Source organism: Balaenoptera ricei, chromosome 12 (assembly GCF_028023285.1).
Source record: "Balaenoptera ricei isolate mBalRic1 chromosome 12, mBalRic1.hap2, whole genome shotgun sequence".
NCBI lineage: Eukaryota > Metazoa > Chordata > Mammalia > Artiodactyla > Balaenopteridae > Balaenoptera > Balaenoptera ricei.
The window spans coordinates 48,946,438-48,972,509 of NC_082650.1; the positions used below are offsets into that span (position 1 = coordinate 48,946,438).

At 43.9% G+C, this 26,072-nt stretch overlaps 1 protein-coding gene across 3 annotated transcripts in view; it reads left to right on the top strand.

Moving 5' to 3' along the window:
• Nucleotides 1-26,072, top strand: part of FYN (FYN proto-oncogene, Src family tyrosine kinase) — a 207,837-nt gene that overhangs the window by 156,794 nt on the left and 24,971 nt on the right. For 2 of the 3 annotated variants that reach the window (XM_059941394.1, XM_059941395.1), the window contains 8 exons: nt 1,412-1,508; nt 8,123-8,221; nt 10,971-11,074; nt 12,059-12,208; nt 14,813-14,977; nt 18,170-18,349; nt 20,205-20,281; nt 20,374-20,527. In XM_059941394.1, the coding sequence (XP_059797377.1) occupies nt 1,412-1,508; nt 8,123-8,221; nt 10,971-11,074; nt 12,059-12,208; nt 14,813-14,977; nt 18,170-18,349; nt 20,205-20,281; nt 20,374-20,527 (1,026 nt within the window). Of the gene's footprint in view, nt 1-1,411; nt 1,509-8,122; nt 8,222-10,970; nt 11,075-12,058; nt 12,209-14,812; nt 14,978-15,356; nt 15,513-18,169; nt 18,350-20,204; nt 20,282-20,373; nt 20,528-26,072 lie in introns of all 3 variants that reach the window. The other variant, XM_059941396.1, reaches the window with a different exon arrangement.

The window sequence follows — 26,072 nt, forward strand, 5'->3', positions numbered from 1 at the left end:
GTTCCCTTGCAACTACCAACACAGCAAAACGGCAGCTTGGTGAAATGCAGAACCCATGGTGTGCGTTCTTCAGGCCACATTAGGCACTTTGGGGTGTGTGGAAATCAAAATGAGAATCCAGAGAGCAGAGAAATGGGATGTATTTGTTATCAGTTGCTGCATAACAAATTATCACAAAACTTCGCAGCTTTAAAAGGATGCACGTTTACTATCCCACAGTTTCTGTGGGTCAGAAATCTAGCAACACCTCAGCCGGGGCCTCTATTGCAGAGTCTCTCACAGGCTGCAGTCAAGGTGTGTTGGCTGGGCTGTGGTCCTCTCGCCATCCATTTGAGAAGGGTCTGCTGCTGCCAAGTTCACGGCATGTTGGCAAGACCCACCTCCTCGCTGGCTGTTGGCCAGAGGCCACCCTCATTTCTTTGTCGTGTGGGCCTCGCCAGCATGGCAGTTTGCTTCATCAGAGTGATCAAGCCAAAGCGGCAATCCAGAGAGTCTGCTCGGAAGACAGAAGTCACCGTCTTTTGAAGTTGAGACGTGGTCATTCATGGGACATCCCATCACCTTTGCCGTGTTCTGTTGGTTAGAAGCAAGTCATTGGGTTCAGCCACACTCAGAGGGAGGGGGTTGCACAAGGGCTTGAATACCAGGAGGTGAAAATCCCTGAGGGCTGTCTTAGGACTTCCTCCACATAGTAGGCAGAGTTCTAGGCCAAATGCAACACTGGATGTTCTTCAGTGTTGATGGCAAACCGCTGCAAGGCAGGAAAGGCCTCTGTGGCGCGTCAGCCAGGTGAGGAAGAGGGAGGACAAGTCATGCGGGGAGGGGTGAGTCCATGGTGGAAGGAGAGCCAGAGAGAGGGAGTTCTGATGGCCTTGGCAGGTGCCAAGGGCAAGACATCCTCTGATGGGCTGAACATGTACGGAGAGGGTCTTCTCAGTGCCCGGGCTGCAGAAGGAGTTTCCTGTTACATTCCGTGTCCTGTTATGCCGAGGGAAAGCGTAGTCTGTTTTACCCAGACCTGATGCGGGCTCCTGCACGGAGGAGAATGTGTGGGGTAAAGAGCGTCTGTAATTGCTGCAGAGCCCTGCAAATCTGAAGTATAATGTTGCTGCTGCCCCTTGGTTGTGGCCGTGATATCAATATCCATCTCTTCCCAAGGACTCATTCCAAGTGTACAGAGAGAAGTCCTTCAACTCTGGGTTTTAGTTGGATCAAATAATGCTTCTCCTACAAAGATCAAGGCATAAATTCAGCTTGTGACTCTAGTTTCACACATTTACAACACTGCATCATGTTATCAGTACTGATGAGATGTAAATTTTGAGAATGAGGTTTTAGTGAAGATTCAATTTCTTGGAATTAATTTCCCCTGGTGTAGTAATCTCTCCCGTTTTGATTTTGTTTTTGTTAGGAGTGACCCTGTTTGTGGCCCTTTACGATTATGAAGCACGGACGGAAGATGACCTGAGTTTTCACAAAGGAGAAAAATTTCAAATATTGAACAGCTCGTAAGTTTGGAGAGGGAGAGGGAAGCATGCATGCCTTTGAGACTGGGCAACAATTCTTGTGTTAGCAGTCTGCACCTTTTCAGATCTCTGAAATGCTAAGAGAACACTTGCTAATCAATTCATTAATTCTCAGCAACTTAACTTGAGGAAAGAAGAGCTGATGAACCAGTGCGGTATTTTATGGCGCTGTATGTCCAGGGAGCTTTTTGGAAGATATCATAGAAGCAGAGTCGATGGTTTTGGTCTTGGTTTAAAGGTTGTAAAAGCACCAGCCTCGCCCTCTACAAATCTAGTTTCAGATGATTGGCAGGAGGCTGGCCTATCCACATTAGCCTCTCTTTGCCCGGAGATTTTCTTCAAATTTCACATGTTGCCCTAGCCTCACGTAAGGCTGGCAACAAGTTCCATTTTCAAAACTGCTAAATATTCCTATTGGTGAGGCCTGTGGAGGCAATTTTCCATAATGAAAATTTGCAAGTGACTGAAATCTTTGTAAGATGGAAGGAGAAGTGATTTTGCCCACTCGAGAATGACTACAAGCATGCCTTTTCAATGTGGCCAGTAGAAACAGCAGTTAAAGCAGGCAATGGGGAAATGTCAAGGGTGAGAATCACTCATTTTTCAAATTCTCCATTTAATACTTCCTTCAGGGAGAGTAAATATGGGTCAGATTTCCCTATAGCTTTTAAATATTATGTCTGTTAGGTTAAGGCAGTGTGCACAGATGGGGGCCCTCCAGAAAACTCCAGGCTCCAAAGAAAATGGTGGTGTCCCATGTGTACAAGTCAGGCCCTCTCCCCAACACCTCAGGTTTCCCTCGTGAGCGCCCCCCAGTGGCTGGGAAAGAATCCCACTTGGAGGCTGAGGGCCCACCAGGAAGTTCTGCAGTGCTGCTAGGTCTGGTTACTCTGCCCTCTGCTCTCTGAGCAAACTGGATTTCATGGTGGTGGAAGGGCCCGAAGTCTGGCTCTTCAGCTTTTCCAAGGGCAGGTGGGAGGCAGCCCTGCTCACCCCACCCATCCCAGGAAAGAGGAGTGGTCCTTGGAACAGGGAACTGCCTCAGGCCCTGAAAACTGCCTCCTTGTAAAACCCACCCCTTCCCTAGGACGCCCCCACCTCTCAGGACCGCCTTTCCAGGGCAAGAATGGAATTCCTCCCGTCATAGGACAGTGACTCTTCCAGACATCAGAAGGCACTGTCTCCGTAGTTACAGGGTTATTTTTAAATATATTATTGTCATCATGAACAGGGAGGAGGGTGGGATTTTTTTAACTTTTTATTTAAATGCATATATATGGTCACGTGCACGGATCAAAAGTGTGCAGGGTGGTTGGTGCTCGCACAGTAAGACCGCTCAACTTAACAGTTAAAGTGGTACATTTATGTTATACGTATTTTACCACAGTTTTTTTAAAGTGTACCATTTGCGGAATTTACACAAACCCAACATACCTGTGCAACACGTACCCAGATCAAAAAGAACATTACCTGCCCCCCATGAGCCCTCCTCCTGTAGCCAAAGGAATTTTTTTAAGCATAATAAAGAGCTGCCATTTATTGAAGGCTCCTTATGTGCCAGCCATATGCTAAGCTGCAATGGTTCTCATTTGCTCTCCACAGCAACTGTCTGAGGTGTGTCTCAGAGTCATCTTTTGACATAGGAGGAGCCAGAGGCTCAGGTTAGGGAGCTCCCCGGGTGCACGGCGCTAGCAGGTGGCAAAGCCAAGGGTGAGATGCGGGGATGGCATCCCGAGTGAAGTGTCAGGTTCAGTGTTGGAAGGGCCCACATCAGAGGGGACTGAACTATTGGAGTTACATGAAGGTTTGAAGGGAAATGGGGGAGGGGGGATTTGGCTTTGATCTCTTCTGATTTATGATTCCTTATTGTTAATTTGATGCTCAGATGAATGCTTCTTGTCAGAGTCTATTAACTTTGAATTCTGAAATACACCCTCCTTCCCCTCCCAATTTTATGCAGTATTTCCTAAATGCCAAGGTTGGTTAGAACTTTTCAATCAATTTGTAACTTCTAAAAGGTAAGAATTAAGGAATAGTAGGAGGGTACCATACACGGCTTTTCTTAGGTTTTCTCCACAGTGCACATGGATTTACATGTTGGGTTGCAGGGCACTTGGAAAGCCAGTCCTTGCCCAAACCAAATTTGTGACTTCTTCCTTTGTTAATCTGGATAGGATCTAGAGTGGCTTCCAATTGGAATTTTGGAGAAACATTCGAGGAAGATCCGACCTGCCTCAATCTGTATTTCATGATTTGCATGCATGGCCATTAATGTTTACAGAAGGCTTTTGAACCTCTGACCCTGTTCTCTTAGAAGACAATATTACAAAGGCTTTTTTATCCCTTTAATGTTATTCCTTCTTGCCAGTGGAATTTCTCATCCTACGTGCCATTTAAATGCCCTTTTTCAAGGTTATGGCGTGGAAATAAGGTTTTCGTAACAAACACAATATCCTGAAGTCAAGGGTAATAATAGGGAAGAGAAAATCATGAAGGAAAAACAAAGCCATAGTACAGAACCAGATGGCATGTGTCTCCTTCCCCCTGCCCATGCCTCTCCCAGCCCCTGGCTCTCATCCCTTGAAAGAGAGGAAGGGACAGGGCTGTGTTCTCCCTGGGGCAGCTGCCACACCTCCTGGTGTGGGTCCTCCTGCTCCCTTCCCTGTCAAGAGGCAGGAACTGGAGGCCACAGGGCTGGCTTTTGTGTTTCACAGTGCAGCATAAACCATGTGATATGCAAGTATGCCCATGCCCGGAGCCGACGGCACCGCTTCCCACCATGGGGATGGGAGGTCCTTCATTGACCTGGTGTAGGGGCTCAGTGTAGGGAATTTGGACATTATTAAACTCGACCCATTTTGAATATGTGAATTCATCTGTTTTATTCCCTATTTTCACATTTCACGACTAGCGATGTACCACCTAGAAACAGCAACCCTAAAATATAGTAAACATTTTACACAGCGTGGAGTAGTGCCCATTGCCTAGGGTAGTGACTCCTTTAAAGTTCTTTTCATTGTGATAAGAAGAAATCTGGTTTAGAGCCCATCTAAACATTTGACAAAATTGTTATGGATATGCCCTATGAGAGGAAGATGGGCAGTGACCAAATTTAGAAAGAATCCAGCATTTATAATAATGCTCCACAGCTCCATAGATCAAGGCTGACTTCTGTTTGCAAATGTCACTTCCTGGCTCCATCAGGGCTCCAGACTCCCAGCTCCTGGGGCCACAAGCCATCTCTGAGCAACTTTGGGGATTGGGAAGAGGCTCTTTTACTAAGTGTTTACATTAGAGCCACAGGGGAAGCTGTTATGGAAACTTAAAAGCTCTTCTAAACCAGAGGCAGGGCTTAAATCACATATTTGAATCAGAGCAAGATAACAGTTGAAGAAAAATCTCACCAACTCTGAATTAATGAAATAGCTGGACTGTACGAACTGTTTCAAGGAATGCAGCTTTAATAATACTAATTACTCCTAGTAACTCAAGTAAAGAAAGAAAAAGTAGCACAGTAAAGCTCCTATTTTCCTAAATCAAGGTGAATAAATTGTATAGAATATATTATTTATTTGTAGGTGAATTGGGCTCCTAGTGTATTAAACAAATGATTTATTCATTTGATTAAAAGGTTTTTTTGATGTCTTGAGTCTGTACCAGCCTGTCTGGACACAACATGTGAGTTTTACTACATAATACATTGTGTCCTTGTCACCTCATAGCTCCTTTGATGGAGAAAGTGACCCTGGATGGCCTCAAAATAGAGAAAAGGATTTTATCTTTCTCAGTTTCTCATGAGTAACTGAAAACCCTTGTGAGATTAATGGAGTCACTTAAGAGAAAATCATGAATTCCTGATACAGGACTTTAGAACAATCTGATAGTTGGATTCTAATCTGTGCTAAACTATTTAGGTGGCAAGACCAAAATGAGATAGTTAATGCTGGATTTGAAATGGAAATAACTTGATTAATACCACGTCACCTGAATAAGACTGGGCTGTCACAATCTGCAACAAAGTGCATTGGCTTCCTGCCCCAGACGACATTTCCATGTACCCCCAAATTGATAGGTGACGTTTTTTTTTAATTTAAATCAATTAGAACTAACTCAGTGAAGGTTATCTTGCAGTTAAAAATGTAAGCCTCTGCTGCAAGTACTTAATATTTTCCTCACTGAGAGATTTCCCAGGTGTGTGTGTGTGTGTGTGTGTGTGTGTGTGTGTGTATGTGTGTGTGTGTGTGAGAGAGAGAGGGAGAGAGGGAGGGAGGGAGGGAGGGAGAGAGAAAAGAAAAAGGCTGGAGGTGATTGGTATGGTTATTTTTTATGATGAAATGTCTCCATCTAGTGGAATTTCAGAGCAGTAAAAATGTCACCACATTAAAATGAAGATAATGGCTTGAAAGCAATTTCCTTAAACGCATGCAGTGTTAAAGAAAAAAGCAAACTTCCACATATGTTCTTAGATAATATAACTGCATGTATTTCTTTTGGAGGATGTAGAAATGAACCCAATACAAACTGTTTAAATGTTAGCATTTTTAATTTCATGATTTGAACCTAAAAGGCAGAGGGATGAGATAGGGGAGCAACTCAGGGTAGATTCCACGCAGCCAGATGGATCTAGTTCTTAAGTTGGGGGGTGGGTTCACAGGTGTTCATCTGTACATACGGTCTTTGGTACGTATAAATTATTTCATAATAAAAATCTGGACATAAACTAAATTTAAGGTTATTAATAAAAGACTTTCTGGGGAAAATCATCTCCCTCGTTTAAATTTAATAGGGTAACAAAAGAAAGATTGAAAAACCAACTGACACATAAGTGTTTTAAAGCCTTTGCCAGCACCCTGTCTCCTTCTGAGCTATTCTGTGCTACTTGTGCCACCTGACGCTTTCCCGCAACTGCACCTGTAGCGCATGTGGGCTGGTCCGCATGTGTCTGTCGCCGTGTTAAATCCTATGTGGAGTCGTTGCTCATCGTCACCTCGCTCAGAGTCAGTCTTTAGAGGATGGGTCACTGGAGTAAGGCTTGCATTTAATATGGAGGCTGGTTATCCTCTACCTAATTGCATCAGTCTGGGGAGGAACATTTCTCTTCCCTGTCTGAGGGCTTTGACACACAGCCCAGCGAAAAAGTGAATTTAAAAAAAAACCAACAACAACAAAACAGCTTGGGATTTCTCTTGCTGCCTTCAAGGACCAAAAAGGTAAGGCGAGAAGGTGCTGGGCTTCTGGTGATCAGAAGTCTAGGAGGTCTCCATCTACTCAGGGGCAGTGCATCGTCCCTTCCCCCTGCGCTCCTGACCGCAGGCCAGTGGAGGGTTCTGCAACGCTGTCAGTGTCAGAGCTACAGCCCCACACACATGCTAACCGTTGTTGATGAGAAGAGGCACGCATTCCTCCCCTGCTCTCTGTCACATGCAGCTATGTGAGTCTGAGCATATGAAACCTAACCGTTTAATCTACTCATCTGTTGCAAGCTGAGAGTGGTATTATAACCCCCCTTTCACATCCTTCTGCCCACAGCGCTGAGATGAGCCCATGCTGTTGCTGGAACACTGGGCTACACAGAGTGGTGGGACTAAGGCTCTCGTCCCCTTAGCGAGTTTTTGTTCTCTGCCTGCACTTGCACGCACACAGCTACACCCACCCTTCCTCTCCTGCCCTTCAGACTCAGGGCAGCGCTGTCAATACTTGATGAAATAACCTCAGGGAGAAAATGTCTGAGCAAGGCGTAACCTATTGTAGGCTTTATTCTTCTACCCATTTTCTTGAGAGCAAACAAGGCAGGTATTCGAAACGCCTTCATCTCATAACGGGCCTCCTAACAGGCTTCCTTTCTCAGGTGATATGCAACTATAATGTCTGTCTGCTGTCCGTCTTTCTGTCTGTCTGTCTCTCTCTCTCTCTGCCTCCCTCCCTCCCTTTTTTTTTCTTTCCTTCTTTCTTTCGAATCATTTAATGGCTGGCAAAATAATGCTAAAGCCAGTGGCTTGCATCTCTCCAGAGGTACCAGGATGTTGGTTGCCGCGGGACAGGGGATGAAATAGAGACCGTTAGCCAGATTAGCAGTGCATGCTTTATTTTTTTTCTCCGGCTTTATTGAGATATAATTGGAAATATGACCTTGTATAAGTTTAAGGTGTACAATGTGATGGATTGGCACGTATATTGTGAAATGTTTACTACAAGAAGGTTAGTTAACACATCCTTCACCTCACATAATTACAGTTTCGTTGTTGTTACAATGTTTTTCTTAAGTAGTCGGGGTGCTGAGTTCCCTTCCCCTCTATCTAAGTTGGAGACACTTACCAAGCAAAATGCCCTCTCCCCCACCAGAGCCCCCTCATGGCCAGGGTCCTACATTCTGAATTCATAACTAAGGCAAGAGATGAGAGACAAAACTGGCTTCTTCTCCCCTCTGACACAGATTGTAACCATTTGACCCTCACAGAAGGCTGTGTCGGAGTTTGGAGAAATCTGGTAGTAGAATGACTAGGAGATAGTCCTATGCTCTTACGACACAGAGTCTGTGACTGCAAAACATTGAGATGGTTGATGTATTCACTTCCTTTTCTCTTTTTTCCCTGCAGGGAAGGAGATTGGTGGGAAGCACGCTCCTTGACAACTGGAGAGACTGGTTACATTCCCAGCAATTATGTGGCTCCAGTTGACTCCATCCAGGCAGAAGAGTATGTTTTGTTGTGTTCACTTAACTACTTGCTTTTGAAAGTTAGTTGCCCTGATAAGTGCCATTAACATTGTGCAAGTGGGAGAAGTAGTTCACTAGAGCGATTAAGGGGTGAGAGGATGTGGCAGTGCTTGTCTCCCAGGCTCTATGCCATGGTTTTTGCCACATCTGGATAATACTTGTACCCTTATTAACTTAATATTTTTCTTAAACCCTGCTCACTTTTAAAAAAACATTTATTTTGAGAAGAAACTTTATATTAGTACCTTAAATGAAAACCCAATATTACTTGCCATAGATAGAAATAACCATAAGAATGTGATGAAATTCTAGCTAGAGCATGTATTATTGCCAACCCAAGGATTTAAGCCTGCAGTCTGCTGAAGAAAAGAGGGGAGGGGTGAGAAGAAGGGAGGGATGGGGAGAGAGAGAGAGAAAGGGGAGGGTGTAAGTAATTGTTAAAGATCACTTTGAGCTTTTTCTCCTCGATGTAATCAGAAATGTTAGAGGGGTGCTGAAAAGACATACCGTCCACACCGCAGGTAGGAGTAACTCACATGCAGTGTATCCTACCACTCGGGAAATCCTGTGGTGATGCATGTCAAATGGTCCTTTCCTTTGATGTGGGGTCTCAGGTGGTTTCTTTCATAGCAGATCGTGACTAACAGTTAGCCCAAGGATTTCACTGATGGCAGTTTCGGAAGGTGGTCGATAGGCTGAGGGAATTCTAGAAGGGACAGCCATGGTTCCTCCTCCTGGCCTGTGGGGATTCACGGGCACTTCCAAAGTGGAGAACTGTCAGAATGGCTCCTGTGGCGGACCTAACCTCTGAACCGAGGGGAAAAGAGGTGGAACAGGATCTCCCGAACATGAGACCCAGGCCTTCCCCCCGACACCCTGGAGACCTGCCTCTCCTGCTTGGTGGGGCAGGCCTGACTTACCAGAAAGGTAGTTGAGAAAAGTCAGCCACGCAGCCCAAGCTTTGGCTCTGATATTTAATATGCCCTGGGTTTGTTTAACCGCTGCAGGGAGGATTAGACTCCACACCCCAGCCAGATCCCCAATGGGATTGCTCTCTTGTCTTTAATTCCCCTGTATTTCCTCTAGGAAGATCTGTTTTGTTTCCCACTCTCAAATACTCAGTGGTTCTGAGCTCCTTTTTTCCCTCAGTGAGTGTGTTTCATCATCAGTGAATAAAGGAATCCGTATTGAATCTTTTTTTTAGGGCAGATTTGCAAACATCTTTGTGTTCTTTCAGAATAAAAGGTACCACCAAAATGCAGCATTACTTTGACTTAACTGGGATCCTACCCACAATATATTTAAGTTACATTTATAATGGTCAGGTTTTTTAAGTACTTTGTTTTTAAAGAATAAAATAGCATTTTAAAAATAATACCTATGGTTTTACATATGCAATTAATTACCATTATCTTAAAATACGATTGTGTTAGTACACTCCACTGTTCCAGTGGTTCTCTTTTCATCACTGTTCCTATTTACACTGCATTTTAATTGGGTTATTGATACAAACCCGGAAAGTCATTTCTCACAAATAATTGGTGTAATTCCCTTTATACCACCTAGCACTAGGTTAGGATTGTTGCAATCTTGTGCCTTTAAAAGTCACTGAGGATCTGGCATGCAGTGTCTTTTCTTATCTTCAGGGAAGCTCTTTCATTCACAAAAGAATTTGATAGTGAACACATAATAGCTATGCACAAGTATAATGAATTGAAATTTCATTTTAGAAACTGGATCCTTTCACAGTCAAATATTCTAAAAATTGTTCCTGTGCACAGATTTCAATGGAATGCTACCAAGTTCTCCCTGGGGCTCTTGGAGCACCTGCTGCTCGCTCAGCACCTGGTGCAGAAACGTTACCCAAGTGCCAGGCAGTGCTTAGGGCTGGAGGGTGCAGGGGGAGGTGAAGATGAATAAGGAAGGTCGGCAGGTGATGTGCTGTGATGCCTCCTAAAGCGGCACGGGAGTGTCATTACAGGGAGAGTATGAACACGTCTGTGACACTGAGTGTTTTTAAGGACTTGCTGGTTGACCGTACGCAGTAACCTGGCCCTGCAGCTGTGCCAGAGCTCACGTGCGGCAGGTCACAGCCCCGCCATGCAGCAGATGCCTTTTATCCATCCAAGTCCTCGCCCCTGCTGGACGGGAAGAAAAGAGAAACAGGCATCCGGGGACAGCAGTCATCTCAAATTAGGCGTAGTCTTGACCATTTTCTTTCAGAGTTCCTGTAGGTAGGAAGTTACTGAAAATACCGTGTCTTTGTTCTCTGTCCCTTCTGACTGACATTTTTTCAATGCTTGATTAATGATCTTTATAGACACTAAGACTGTGTTTTGTTATTTCCCAAGGGTTGTAATTATGCTCAGAAATCCAGGGTCTTGTAGAGGTGCGTGGGAAGGGTCTCCTGCAGTTGCCATTTCAAAACAAGGTCTTGGGTTTCTCTTTTTGTGCATGTGGGTGGCGCTTTTAACACAAACCCACCAGTTCCTGTCATCTCTGGAGGGAAGAAAAATAACCTGCAATTCCAATCTGATCGTTTTTCAGGAGTGAAGGAGATGGATTAGGGATGGAATCAGGAATAGATTGAAAGGGAATCAGATGAGGCTAGGGAACACTACACAGGGTGAGGCTAAGGCTGGAATCGGAGGTGAGGAGGGTTCACGGGCAGAGGACCTGATGCTGTTCCATTGTTATAAAGCATTTCCTTCCCTTGATCTCATTTAAAGGTGGTACTTTGGAAAACTTGGCCGAAAAGATGCTGAGCGACAGCTTTTGTCCTTTGGAAACCCAAGAGGTACCTTTCTTATCCGTGAGAGTGAAACCACCAAAGGTAAGATAACGAGTTGAAGAAGTTGGCTTGTCATTCAAATCTGTGGATTAGTCAGAGGGGATGAAAGACTTATCTCTAATGTACAAGCGTTTTTAAATGGCACATATCCTCCCCGCCTTGTGAGCAGAGTCCTATATTCAGTTTCCCCTCCAGGCTGTAGAACTGCAGACAGTTCCAAAAGGACTACAGAAGCTCAAAATCAAGACCTTCCCCCCGGAAACAGGGGCTGGGACTGCTTCTCTCCTCCAGGCATGCAAGATCATAGAATCTTCAGAAGTCCTTTAGAATTAGGATTTTCTGAAGCTCTTAGTTCCTCAGGCGCCAATCACACAGGTTGTTTTTTGCATTTCTTTTGTTTTTTCCACTACCGAGGACTTCTTTTCCTCCATCTGCTGGCCTTCTCATTATGTAACAACTCATTAGAACCCAATAGAGGAGCTGGGCCAAAGAAAAAGAGCAATGGCCTTCTAGCTTGATATACCAGACACTAGTTATCTGCTACTGTGAAAAGTGGTCTGAAGCAAGAATTGGAAGCTCAGTTCTAGAGAAACAGTCCTTAGATTTCTTCAGTACACGCCACCCCTGCCTCTGTGATGCCCTGTGGGTAACGGAGACTAGGGCAGCAATCTCAGCCATGAGCATCTGTGCTTCTCTTCATCTTGCCCGGGGGGAGTTGGGTCTATGCCATGTTCACCAGCACAAGTGTACTGAATAGAGTATCACAGGAAAAAATCCAGAGAGCTTTCATTCTCAAGGGTAGAATCATTTTATTGCTAATATCTTCTGGCATTTGCAGGAAAAGGGTGTTTTCTTTCTATGTTACTGAGTGGAAGTGTGTGTGTGTGTGTGTGTGTGTGTGTGTGTGTGTGTGTGTGTGTGTCTCCTCTTGATAATTATTAATCAGAATACTCAAGTAAATGAGACCCAAAAAACAAATTGGTACTCAAAATGATTGGAGCTGCTAATGCTTTGTACATTTCCCAGGTGCCTATTCACTTTCTATCCGTGACTGGGATGATATGAAAGGAGACCATGTCAAACATTATAAAATTCGCAAACTTGACAACGGTGGATACTATATTACCACCCGGGCCCAGTTTGAAACACTTCAGCAGCTTGTACAACATTACTCAGGTAACCTGAATTCTAACTGGCTGCTAATCATTTGGATGCTGGAGGGTGTGGGTGGGCACAGAGCGGGAAAGGGGAAAGAGGTACAACAAATATATACAAAGGCACTAGGAAAATATTTTTCTTTGCTAGCCCCTCAAGGTGGGGCTTGGCCGAATAGGTTCTATCACTGTTTCTTCCTCCATAGTTATTATTAGTTCCATATGTTTGTCAAAAGATTATACCATTCAAGTTCCCCAAGTAGAAAGCAATAGGTTAAATTTTAAAAGCTGTTTGTTTTTTTGTCTTCATCTTGAAATCCTTGGAAGTTATCTCTTCCTGTTCCCCTGCAGAATATAATTCAGGAGCTGTGAAAGGAAGAGGGTGTGGTGTCCGGGGGAACACTTACACGGGGCCTCCTAGAGGGTGTGCTGTGTCTCTACCATTACTTTACACTCAGCGCTGTAGCGGGAATGGCTGCACATGCATTTCATTGTCATGACTAGATGACTTTCGCAATCCATTTATCATGTTCTCCTTCCCCACCAGTACTTCCACTTCCTAACTAGACTTAGACGTATATGATCCACAGCTCCTAAATCTGTTACAGCTATTGTATTAAATTAAACTTCTAAACAGTAGATCAGTCTCTGTCCTAACACCCAGACATCACCACTAGTCTGTTGTTCCTAGAAACATACAATTATTAGGTATTTAGGTGTGTGATTTGTACATTTTATTAAAGAAGGTGGTTTTATGTGCAGTTGTTAGAATGATTACTTTCTTTCCTAGATTAGCAAGTCAATCCCACTATATCAATATATACACACCAATAGGTAGGGATATGCATGTACAGATAGAGACCTATAGCCCATTAAACCCAATAGTTTTTTGTGTGATCCATATATACATTTTATATTATTCTTCAGGACAATGACAAGACTCCAAAATAGTACATGGCTTGACTTCAACTCTTGCTCTATGCTCATTCATTTAAAAATATGTGTGTATAATTTTTTAGCACCAAAAAAAAGCAGTTTTTTGAAAATGGCAATAAGAAATGTCTATCTATTGATCCTGGGCAGTAATGAACAAATGAAAACATTAATAACACTTGAAGTACTTGTTGATTAGGGCAGGGGGTATCTTTTGTTTATGCGGATTCTAATGAAATACTTGGGAGAAATGGAGCAGAATATCTCCCTGCGCGTAAGTGATATATTGAAAATGCCTGCATGTTGTAAGGATTTTTCAAATGCCTAAATATATTTCATTACAGCCAAACATCAGCTGGATCCCCGGGGTTTGGGTCATTTGAAAATATTGTGTTGGAAAGGGCACCTTAATAACATCATAAAACTGGAAGGAGAGAAGGGATATGAAGAGCAATAGACATTTTTTAATCTCAAAAAAAAATCCATCTCGAGACGGATTTGTTTTTATATTGGCTTTTCCTCCTCCCTCTTTCTCTCCCTCACACAATAAAATGCCTTTGAAATATTGACACATAAATAATTTCCTGCCTAAATGTCTCAGAACCTGATTCTATCAAAAAAGAAAGGAACTTGCAGCTGGTTCCTGGAGAAAAGGCCGCAACACTACATTTTATTTCCCTGGATTTGAGGGGCCTCTGGTGGGGTACGGCTGGTGGTGCTCTGTCCGCCTCAAGCCAGGCACTCTGCAGCTTTTGTTACTGCCCTGATTCCTTATCCATTGTCACCTTTCTCACCTGACTGATGTTTAACTGGGCATTTAGACAATTTTCCCTTACCACTGCTAGGTTCTAAAAGGCTTTTTCTTTAAAGACAGAGAGACGAAAAGGGAAAAAATCTTCCAAATAACCTATAAGTGATAATGACTTTTTCCCTTCCTCTTTTTCATAGGAAATAGAGTTCTCTCGCATCCTTGAGTTTCTGCAAATTTTAGTTTCCATTCTTTCTCCTTTCAAACCAGACTCCTAAATTATACATCGGAGACTGTTATAAAGATTTTTTTAAGGGAAAATAATCAAAAAAGCAAGAGTATCTGACTGGTAGAATAGAGTCAGTTCAAACTGCCAAGGAAATCACTAGAGAAATATGACCTCTTTTTTCCCTTGCCAGGTATAATCTTCAGCCTTACTAGTTTATAACAGTGTAATGTTCTGTACAAGAATCCTGTACTGAAGTTACAATTTTAAGTATATTCATAGCAAAGAGAATCCCCAAACCCTAGATATTAGACGGGGGCAAAAGACAGTTGTGCTGACATTCTGTGGTCCAGATGTGCCTTTTGAAATCAGCAGAGGTATTTGCAGAGTTCCGGAAGGCATGTTATTAGCACACTGGGCTGAAAACACTTTTCTTATTCAGTGAGCACAGAAACCAAAGCGGTCTGTATCTGTATATATATATAGACTATATTAGACCCGGGGGTATGCAGTCATCCAAATATAAAACGTCCTCTATTCTACCTCCAACGAACATGTTTCAGCTTGTGGTGTCTAATCTTCCGAGACGTGTATAGTTCTCTGCTGACATAGCACTGTTTTGAGTAACGCTGTGTGCTGGCTGGGTTTGTGCACCTCTAAGTGTTGTTTCACGTGTTTGCTTTTCTTTTCCCCTCCTGCTGCTGTCCCTGCCCCATCAGAGAGAGCCGCAGGCCTCTGCTGCCGCCTAGTAGTTCCTTGTCACAAAGGGATGCCAAGGCTTACCGATCTATCTGTCAAAACCAAAGATGTCTGGGAAATCCCTCGAGAATCCCTGCAGTTGATCAAGAGACTGGGAAATGGGCAGTTTGGGGAAGTATGGATGGGTATGCTGAGACTCAATTACTCTATTACTAGCTTTCTTGTTTGGGAAGTCCCAAACATCAAAGATGGAAGGTGAAAATAAAGACTTTTTGGCCAAGGAGAAAATGTGAATCTCTAATAATTTTGACTTTGATTTCAGAATTCTGGTCAAGATTGGAAAATGGCTCAAATGATACTGCTATATGAGCCTCAATTCATAAACCAGTAAATGGTACAAGGAATATTCTAGCCTGCACCAAATGCCTTCATTTCCAACTGCAAATGTTTGTGGAAGGAACTCAGTGTCACCCTAAAGGGCACGTCACCTCCCATCTTTCCTAGTGCATGCATGATTATGGATTATAAGGACTGTGTTTTCTTTATTAATTCCCTTTCCTGTAGAGAAAGCTGATGGTTTGTGTTTTAACTTAACTGTGATTGCATCGAGTTGTACCCCACAAACTTCTGGATTGGCTAAAGATGCTTGGGAAGTTGCACGTGATTCCTTGTTTCTGGAGAAGAAGCTGGGTCAGGGGTGTTTCGCTGAAGTGTGGCTTGGTAAGGCAGAGGGCACATTTTGTTTTGGCTGCATCTCAAAGCCAGTTCAAAGAACAGTTTTGAACAAAAACATATACAGCCGTTGGGACCAAGATGCTTAACCTGGATAGCTAGACGGGCACAGACCATCCAGATTATACCCTTCTATCCTACTTCATGTGGTTAACTAAGGCACGCACAGAACAGGAAACCAGTACAATAAGACTCTGGTGTTTCCTCTTCCTCAGATGTGGGAAGGTAAGATTCTATAGCTGGGCTAATGCAGGGGAAGACCACGGACTTTTTTTGCTCAGTAGCCTGGATTTGAAGCTTTTCTAGCTGATTAACCATGGGCAAGGGGCTTATTTAATCTCCTTGAACCTCAGTTTCCTCATCTGTAAAATTGGAATAATACCTACATCTTAGGATTGTCTTGAGAATTGCATGGAGAGTGTGTTTAGAGTCCCTTGCATATAGCAGTTGCTCAGTAGACACACGTACTTCTCTCGTAATTTAGTTGTCGTGTCATTGATCAGGCCAGCTGCACTGGCCCTCCCCACTGCTTTTGTAACACCCTGAAACATCTGTCAGTAAGGTAATGTTGGTGCTTACAGAATCCTGCTTCTTACTTTCTTAGAGTCAATTAAAAGCAATATAGGTAGGTACCTGTTGATTTGTGTGGTATAGGTATCTAGGTGTGATATGCATTAAAAGATTTAATACAGTTAAAGCACTTAGAACAGAACCTGACAACTAGTAAGTACTACCTATAGAGAAAGGGGGAGAGAGAGAGAGAGACACACTCAGATATACACGTGTATGTGAGTATGCATATGCTATTATAATAAGTATTATCATTATAATTGTTTTCAGAGTCCACATTATTGTGTCCATCTCTGTCTGGAATTTAACTCTCATATTGTAAAATATATTTATATGGCCTTCCTCTCCCTCATCCCCACCCAATTTATAATTGTATTTATACAATTATATACAAAAATTTATTTTCAAACTTTGTAATTACCAATTTTAAATCATTACACATGTTATTAGGATTTTGTTTCCTACTGAACATAAAACACCATGTTGGGGCAGTTCAGGTTCAGGATGGAAGGCTGTATAAGTAACCAGGTTGTTATTAGAGAGGAGGATCTCACTCTATTTAAATTTTGGGGGTGCTAAAACACTCACATAGACCACTTACGAGGTGTCAAATTTCCCATTTACGTTTAAGTGGTCAGTCCTCTGTAAGATTTGAATGAACTCTTCTTTAAACCACTTATTCTTTGATAATTTATATTTTTGTAGATTGCATGCTGTGATTTTATGAATCATGTTTTTAACAGGGTAACAAGAGTTGCTCCACTTTATAGAATCTTTTAGTTCTAAAATCAGTTATATTAAATATAAAGTTAATTCAAACCAGCCCTCTTTTCCAAATAGAAAACAATATAATCTTAGTAGATTTTTCTGTTTCCCTTATAAATAGTTTTAATTCAAAGTCATAGGACTAATAATGGATACACATAGAATTTAGATTTTTTTTCTTTAATTTTAGTGCTGAAAGAGACTGGAGAGAGAATCCAGTTCCATTTCTATATTTTACAGATGAGGTAAATGATGGTGGTCATAAACCAGGCCTGCCTCTGAACTCCTAGATTTTTTTTTAAACATGTGAAGTTCAGGTATCTCTGTTCCCTCTTAGCTGCTGTTTAATTTTTCCAGTCTGTCTGATAGAAGTCACTGTTCTTGTGGCTGACCATCAGTAAGCGTGAGGAATTTTCCTTTACTGGTTGAAGTGTTGGCAAGTGGACCGAGAGCTTCTTGCCAATGCTTATCAGCACACTTAGCTCAGCTTTTCAAGGACTCAGTCAAGCAGCTTATCCATTGCTGACAACTAAAAGTCTAGAGGTAATCTCCAAACATCCTCAGTGTGTTGCCATGTATTTTTAAATGGCACACCCCATAAAATAGAACTTAGTCTAATTTCTTCCATGCTCACTCTACTGCCTAAGGGATGGCTCTTGGATGGCCAGTCCTGTTCTAACCTGTAGACTTTCATCCTTATAAAGAAGTGTCCAGAAAGTACTAGGGATCTAACGTACAACATGATAAATATAATTAATGCTGCTGTATGTTATATATGAAAATTGTTTAGAGAATAAATCCTGAGTTCTCAAGAAAAAAATTGTTTCTATTTCTTTAATTTTGTATCTATATGAGATGACGGATTTCACTAAACTTAATTGTGATAATCACTCCGTGATGTACGTAAACCAAATCATTATGCTTTACACCTTAAACCTATACAGTGCTGTATGTCAGTTATATCTCAGTAAAACTGGAAGGAAAAAAAAAGATGTATCCATCCAGAGCTTTTGATACAAATTTGTAATCACATGGCTGAGCCAGCCAGTAAAGGAAAGTGATATATATCAAAATCACAAAAAAATTTTTAAAAATTATAAACCATGATATAGCCATAACTAAACACATTTTTCCTGTTGAAAATACTTGACAGAGTCCTTACATTTGATTGTCTTTGTTCAACAAAAAAAATATGTTAAGTTTTTTTTAAGTTAAAATCCGACTTTATGCAAATAACTACTCACTAAACAACTTTTTTTTCCGTCAAAAGAGGATCTTTGGTTTGACTTGATATTGTGGGGTGTCTGCAGGTACCTGGAATGGAAACACAAAAGTAGCCATAAAGACTCTTAAACCCGGCACAATGTCCCCTGAATCGTTCCTTGAGGAGGCACAGATCATGAAGAAGTTGAAGCACGACAAACTGGTCCAGCTCTATGCGGTGGTGTCCGAGGAGCCCATCTACATTGTCACCGAGTATATGAATAAAGGTCAGGCCAGGCCTCTCGGGCTCCCCCTCATGGGGACCTGCAGGCTTTTTTGGGGGAGGGAAATGGAGCTGCCTGCTTGCTTTTTTCCTCCTTTCTCCATGAATCAAGCATTCTTATCAAGACGCACAAATTGTGTGCTCACTAATGAAAACATTTTAAGAACAGTCTATGACCTTGAATTTGCCCCCCGGATTCTTGTGAAGCGCAGTACCTTTTGCATGCTGCACGTGTCAGGAGTTTCATCTTCTCTCCATAATTAAAGAAATTCATTTTTAGTATCAGGGGTGATACAGAGAGCTATAATAGTTTGCTGTTATTTGGAATGCCAGAGCTTGTGTTAAAAATTAAATTTTTTGCAGGGCTGAACAATTAATATCAGACACTGATCTCTGGGTTAAATTTAGTCTCCATCTTTTCAACATCTTTTTTTTTTCAGCTCCCTTCTTAAACATCAGACGTAGAAAGACATGCTTTTAAAGAGCACATTTTAGTCTCATTCTTTTTCTCTCTTTCTAATCAAAGCAATATTGTTGGGGATAAGGCCAAAGATCACTTTGTTTTGGAAAAATAGATGAACCAAACAAGAAACAGCCTTAAAAGGCAATTCGTTGTACATCAGAGGACACCAGTGTAATTTTTCCTTTCCACGTACTTTCTTTTAAAATATATTTGGAATTATTCCCTGAAAGATTGTTTGTCCTTTGTACCCAGGGTTATTTGGTAAATAACTTTGTGATTAAAGCATGAAAAAAGTCACCAATGATCACATGAGCCTCCAGCCTCTGCCTGTGATTGTTTCAGCCCCAGTGTTCATTCTGAGCTCCTTAGGCTCTGTCATCACAGTGGCTCCGAAGCTCCAGCCGTTTTGTTTCAGATATCTTTTAAGGCCTGATTGGCCATGATCTAATGTGGGGAGCTACCTGCCCCACCCTGTATTCCTCAGATACTCTTTTCTTGATTTAAAATCTGTCAATAAGCTGGGCTAATGATTCTAAACTTTACTTTGTATCAGAGTCACCTAATGGGCTTCTTAAAATACAAGTTTCTAGGCCAGAACTCCCAAGTTGCTGATTCAGTAGATGTGGGGTGGGACCTGAGAGTTTGCATTTCTAACTAGTTCCCCCGGGGTTGCCATTCTTGCTGGTCCAGGACCACATTTTGGGAACCACTTGGCTGGGTGCTCTTTTCCCCACTTCACTCTTGTTGGGGTTGCTGATTGGGAATGAGATTGAAGTGGTGCAGCCTTTCAATATGTTCTTCCTATGACATAAAGGGAATTGAGTCCTGTTTTTTCTAGTTTTAATCCCATTTCTGGTGTCCCTAGAAATGGAGTCACCATAGTTTTTTCTTTAAAGTTATCAACTTTGTTTTTATTTATTTATTTATTTATTTATTTAAAATTTTTGTTTATTTTGGCTGCACCAGGTCTTAGTTGCAGCACGTGGGATCTTCGTTGCAGCATGTTTTTGGTTGCGGCATGCAGGATCTGCAGGACTTCTTAGTTGTGGCATGCGGACTCTTAGTTGCGGCATGCATGTGGGATCTAGTTCCCCTACCAGGGATCAAACCCGGGCCCCCTGCATTGGGAGCTCGGAGTCTTACCCACTGGACCACCAGGGAAGTCCCACCAGGGAAGTCCCACCATAGTTTATTTTTAAAAGGTAAAACTGCCGCCTTCCAATGCATAGATTTTCTTCTGCCCTGTTTTTTTTTTGTGTAAACCTTTTTTTTTTTCTCGATAGCACTATTTCATTTAATTACCTCGTTACTTCTAATAAGAAAACCAAATACAGCCCTTCGTCGGGAATTTTTATCTTTCAAAGGAAATCGGAATGGTTTTATGTTTTGTTCATAGGAAGTTTACTCGATTTCTTAAAAGATGGAGAAGGAAGAGCTCTGAAGTTACCAAACCTTGTGGACATGGCAGCACAGGTAGGCCCTGTGGTACCTTGATTCCTGCCTTAGATTTACTGACGTGTGAGTACATGGAGCCACATGTAACGTGTGTTCCTCGGTTTCCATAGGTTGCTGCGGGAATGGCGTATATCGAGCGCATGAATTATATCCACAGAGACTTGCGGTCAGCAAACATTCTCGTGGGGAATGGACTAATTTGCAAGATCGCCGACTTCGGATTGGCCAGGTTGATCGAGGACAATGAGTACACAGCAAGACAAGGTGGGCACTTGAATGAGGAAGGCTCGTGATCACATCCCACCCAGCCCTTCCTCCCTCCTTCTCTTCCTTCCTCCAGAAAATGTTTGGACTGTCGTTCTTTGGCTGGGTTCTTCCTTCTTGATCTGGCGGGAATCTGACAGCTCTGCAGGTGGGAGACTGTGGTGGGTTCAGTGCGTGAACGAGATGTTGCTTTTTGGTGCGTGAGCGTCTGCTGATGTCCTCCTGGCTCGTGCCGCCCTCCTCCCTGCACCCAGGCTCGGGACACTTTGCCTTGGGAGGAGAGGGCTGCGGAAGGCCAAGAGAGCAGTCGAGTAGTAGCCCAACACTCCATCAGAGTCTCAGCCAGAAACAGAAGGCACGCTCATTGGAGAATTTAGTAAAGGAGTTATTTACAATGGCCTGGGCAGGGTTTAGGAAAACCGACAGGGCGTGATGCGGCATCCCAGAGCTGGTAACCGCATCAGAACTAAGAACGAGCAGCTGTGCAGAGAGGCCCCCTCGGGTGGAGACGGGCAGCTGGGGCGGATCTGGGGGGTGCGTGGCTGAGCTCACTTTTCAGCCCTCCTCCAGATCTTCTGCCAAGCCCCACTAGAGCCAGCGGTCAAAGGAGCCCATTGACGAGTCCTGATGGGTCCAGAGCAGGGAGAAGACGAGTAGAAAGGGGATGTAGAGGGCCGACAGAAGAGAATAACTCAGCCCCTGGAGAAGCTCCACCTCCTTTAATCATCCCCTCCATCCTGCCCCCTCCAAAGATTTATAGGAATTAACCTCTACATAAAATACATCTCAAACCAGCAGCCACTCCAGTGGGACAGCTTTTCAGATGCTTCTAGAGCACTAGATACCGGGGAGGGAATTCCCGGCGTTATTTCCTTTCTTCCTGGAACCTCACGTAGTGGTCAAAGGATAAATGTGTGGAACTAAGTGTGCAGTTTGCAGTCAATGTAGGCTCCTCATGGAAAAGATAATGCTCGTGTCTGACGAAAAGGGGTCACCTTCACTGTTATTGTCTTTAACCAAAGCCTAGTCATTCCGAGCAAGGCTGAGCAGTGACCGGAGTGGATTACAGGGCAGTGCTTTCTGCTAGAGGTTATCATGGCCACCTCTGCCATTCTTCTTCTTTCTTTCCTTCTTTTTCAATTCTTTCATTTCATGCCAATTCTTCCCTCCTTTTATCCTTCTCAGCAGTCTCAAGTGATGAGGAAAAACGCTAAACTAAGACCTTGCCTCTCACAGATGCTGTCCAAAGGCTAAATTACAGGTCGGTCAGACAGCTCGGCTATTTGAATTTCCCCAGCACGTGGCAGTTCTTGTCCTGGAGCCAAATGCCCACACAACAAGCAACACACACACACACACACACACACACACACACCAGCGCAGGGCCAGATGGTGTGCCATATCACTAATCAAAGGCACACAGGCAGCTTTGATTGGCTCCACAGTCCAAAGAGGAATGTGGATGTGATCTTGAGTCAAGATGAGCTAAGAGGGTCTGAAGTGCCCCCGGGTCTGAGACCTGGGCCTAAATGAGAGAGTTTACCCTGAGGCAAACCTGTGAGATCCCAGCTCACGGACCCGGAAGGAGAGGAGAGCAGGTGAAGGTTGCGAGACATGAATCTTTGATTTAGGAAGGGGTGGGAATGGAGTGGGTCGTGTCAGCATCGTTCCATGTGTGAGTGGAATTCTGCGGCTGGAGGGAGCGGTTCAGGATTTGTTTCTCCCCTTCTCCTGGGCCCTGGACTCTCTAGAATTTGTTGTTAACAGCCTTGAACCATCAATAACTGAGAAGGTTGCAGGGCCAGAAGCCCGAGCACGCTGGCAGGGATGCTGTTGACGGGGCTGGGTATTTAGTTCACGGGGTGAGATGCCCCTGGCTGTGGCCCTGGGTGATTGGAGTCCGGGGGCAGGCATGTCAGGAGCCCCTCGATGCTGTCCCCTCACAGTGTGCTGCTGCTGTGAGGCAGGGCCCGCGTGGCCACCCTCAGCCCTGGCCACCCTGCCTTCCTCCCTGGAGAGCTGTCCTGACTGCCTTTCTGGTGGCTTCCTCACCTCCACCATCACCTTCCCAGATGCCGTCCTGATGCCCTTCAAAGGGTCAGCTTCACACCCTTAATTTCCAAATAGAATCCTCCACCCTTCCCTCCTAAAATTCTTTTTTCTTCTCTCTTCCCTTTTACAAGTATCTTCCCATCCATGCCAAACACTGGAAGGAGATAAGTAAGTAGAAGTAAATGAACTGGAGAACTGAACCGGGGGGGAAGCAAACAAAGACTGGGGCCCCGGGATTTTCAAGGAGAATAAAAGAAATGCTGCAACGGAGGAAAAAGAAGGAGCAGGGGCGTTTATAGGATACCTACCCAGTGCCAGGCCCGAGCGGGCAAATGTGAGAAGTGGAGCGGGAAAGATAGAAACAGGCTCAGAGGGGTTAAGTAACGTGTACAAAGTCACACAGCTAGTAAAATGGCAGAGGCAGGATTTGAATCCAGGTATGGCTGGCCCTATCACATCTGCCCTCTTCAGCTTTGCTGACTGTCTCTCATCAAGACAGTGATTAAAAGAACAGAAAATAAAAATTGAGAAGGTTAGTCATAAGCTCCTTTTCCCCTTTATTTTATGGAAGAGGTTTTAAGGGGCACCTTCTAAAGTGCATGTGTGAGGGAGTTGGAAGACCTTCATTTGCCAGCTCTGAGACAGCCCAGCTGTTTACAAAATGCCTCCCGAGGGTCTGCCCTGCCCGGGCCACTTTACGAGGCAGGAAGGGCCTGGTGTGTATCTGCCTGTGTGCTCTGCAGATGGCACGCGTGCTTCATGCTGAAGTTTCTGCAGCGGATTAGTCAGCTCCTCCAGACAGCTGCTCCACGTGCCTGAAGATATTTGCACATCAGGTTTTATGTTCCCCACAGGCCACAGCCAGGCCGCATCTTGATTATGGAAGTGTGGGCATTGTTCAAAAGCGTGTGCCAATCACAGGTATTTTAGGACTGTGGGTGACCATTGTTTCTCAGCACAGTTGTGAGGTTCCCATCTAAGGCGCATGGAAATGTCTGTCGCCCCCCGCCCCGAGTGGATGAGCTGGCATTTCCCCGGGCACCAGCAGAGCTGGAATTGGGACCTGGGTTAAACTGCCCCTCCTCTGTTCCTTTCCTCCTCTCTGCCCCACTGGACTGTCGGGGAGAAGGTCAAGACCAGACCCAAAACCTGGGAGGGTGGTCCTCAGCCGACAGCATTCTGGAGGTCGCTAGAAATCATTTGGTATCGCTCATTCTCTGTTATCTCTGCGTGTCCCCCAGTGACAGCAGCTAGATCTTCTGTAGTCACAAACTCTTGTTATGTTCTGTCCAATCAGGATCTCTGAGCAATGGCAAAATTAATTATTTGAGCACCTTTCAAAGTGAAAGGGCATTGCTAGGAGCTGCTGATAGAAAGAAGCCAAAGACTGCACGGGGGCAGGCAGCAAGCCTGGAGTAGAACCAGATTTGAAACCCAGCCCTGCCATCCACCAGCTCTGGGGCCTTGGGCAAGTTACTTAACGTTTCCACACCTCAGCTTGCTTATCTGTAAAGTGGAAATATACTTTACCTGCTTTGTGCTTTAATTTTTGCAAAGATTAAGTGAAACAGCACATGTAAATTTTTTAGCGCAGTGCCCAGCACGTAGCGACTGGTAAACAAAAAGGACTCTCGTTATCATATCCTGGACAAGACTAAGTTCTTGGGGGATAAACAGATGCGAAAATGGGCTGTAGACACGTGAAAAGGCTCAAACACCATTCTGGAAAGGGAGAGAGGGATCAAAGGTAATTCCCTGGTGGTCACATGCGTGTAATCACAAGGATGAAGTTGCCAACAACAGGAATGAGTGAGTTGGGAAGAAGGTCTTATTTTCAAAGAACAAGGGTGAGTTTGGCTTGGGATTTGTTGAGCTTGAGGTGGTTGGGGCAGTATGTCCAAGCTTGGTGCCCAAGCCCAGAGAGGTCAGTCGGGGTGCCTTCACCTGCTCCCACTGCCATGGGGCCTCACCTCCCAGCCCTCCCCACCATGGCACCACCACCCCTTAGCTGACCGTGGCCTCTCACCCCCAAGCCGCCTGCACCCTCCCCTGAGGTCCAATCACAACCCCTCCAGCCATCAGTTCCTCCAGAGCTCACACAGACCGTGGGAGAATTCTTGACACACTTTCTTCATGAGTTTTCAGGAGGCTCCGTGCTGACTAATGTTGATTTAAGCATAACAAGCTCAGATAGACCTGGCTTATGTATCAGAATGGCTTGCTTTCGTGGACACTTGTTTTTTTTTTTTATTGAGCCATAATATACATACAATAAAATGAATAAGTCTGAAGTGTACAACTCAGTGAACTTTTACATACGTATGTGCCCCTGAAACCACCCACAGATGAAGATACAGACACTGCCAGCCCCCTAAGGACCTCCTCATCCCCTTCAGCCAGTCACCACTCCAAGGGGTATAGCCACTATTTTACCTCTATCACCAGAGATTCCTTTTTCCTGTAACTGAACTTCATATAAACAAATCATACAGTATTACTCTTTTGTGTCTAGTTTCTTTCTCATCAGGTCAGTGAGATTTATCCATGTTGCTGCATGTAACAGTAGTTCTTTCCTTTTCATTGCTGAGTAGTATTCCATTGTACAAATAGATCCGTGTATCCATTCTACTGGTATTTCTAACTGAGGGTCTTTATGAATTTAGCTGCCGTGGTGGCGGTCATGTCCTCCTATCTCCTGGGTATATTCCCTGCAGTGGAATTGTTGGTCTTAGGACAGGCCTATGCCACCCAGCAGGTTTTGTGGCCGTATCTTTAAAGATAGAATACACAGTCACTGTGTTGTTTACTGGTGGTGTACTTCCCTGTAGGCTGCTAAGGCAGCCTGATGAGGCTGAGGAAGCTGCGGTTGGCAGTCAGGAAGCCCGAGTCTGAACTAGCTCTCACTTACAAGGTTGGTGTGTCCCCAGGCAAATCACTTAACCTTTTTGAGCCTCATTTTTTAGCATCTGTAAAATGGAGGTAATAAAAATAATAACCTCACATAATTAGTGTGAGAATTAAATGGGCTCTCTATAAAAGTTGTTGGAGGGTTGTGAAATATAAAAACCATTCTTATAACCTGAACTTTTTGTGTTTGATGTAAATTTTCCTTGAAAGGGGTCTTTATTTTCTTACCTAAAAAAGATTTTTAAGGAAAAAACTATTAGTAATCAGTAAAGAAAAATCAATCTTGTAAGAGAAAAAATATATTATTTCATTATTTTACAGCCAATTCTATTTATCTGGGCAGTCACCATTTCGTATTACCTACATGCCCAAGGGCCCCTCTGACCACACAGCTGGGAGCCGGTGGTCTACTCACCATCTTCTCCAGCAGATTTGCCTTCTCTGTTGAGAACTGTCCCTGCCTCCTTGCCACTGTTGTGTTTAATCCTGTCAACTCTGAGCATCCGATGGGCATTCTCAGCAGTGTCACTGATGGTTGTGCATGCGTCTGCACGCGCACACACACATGCACGTGCGAACGTACCAC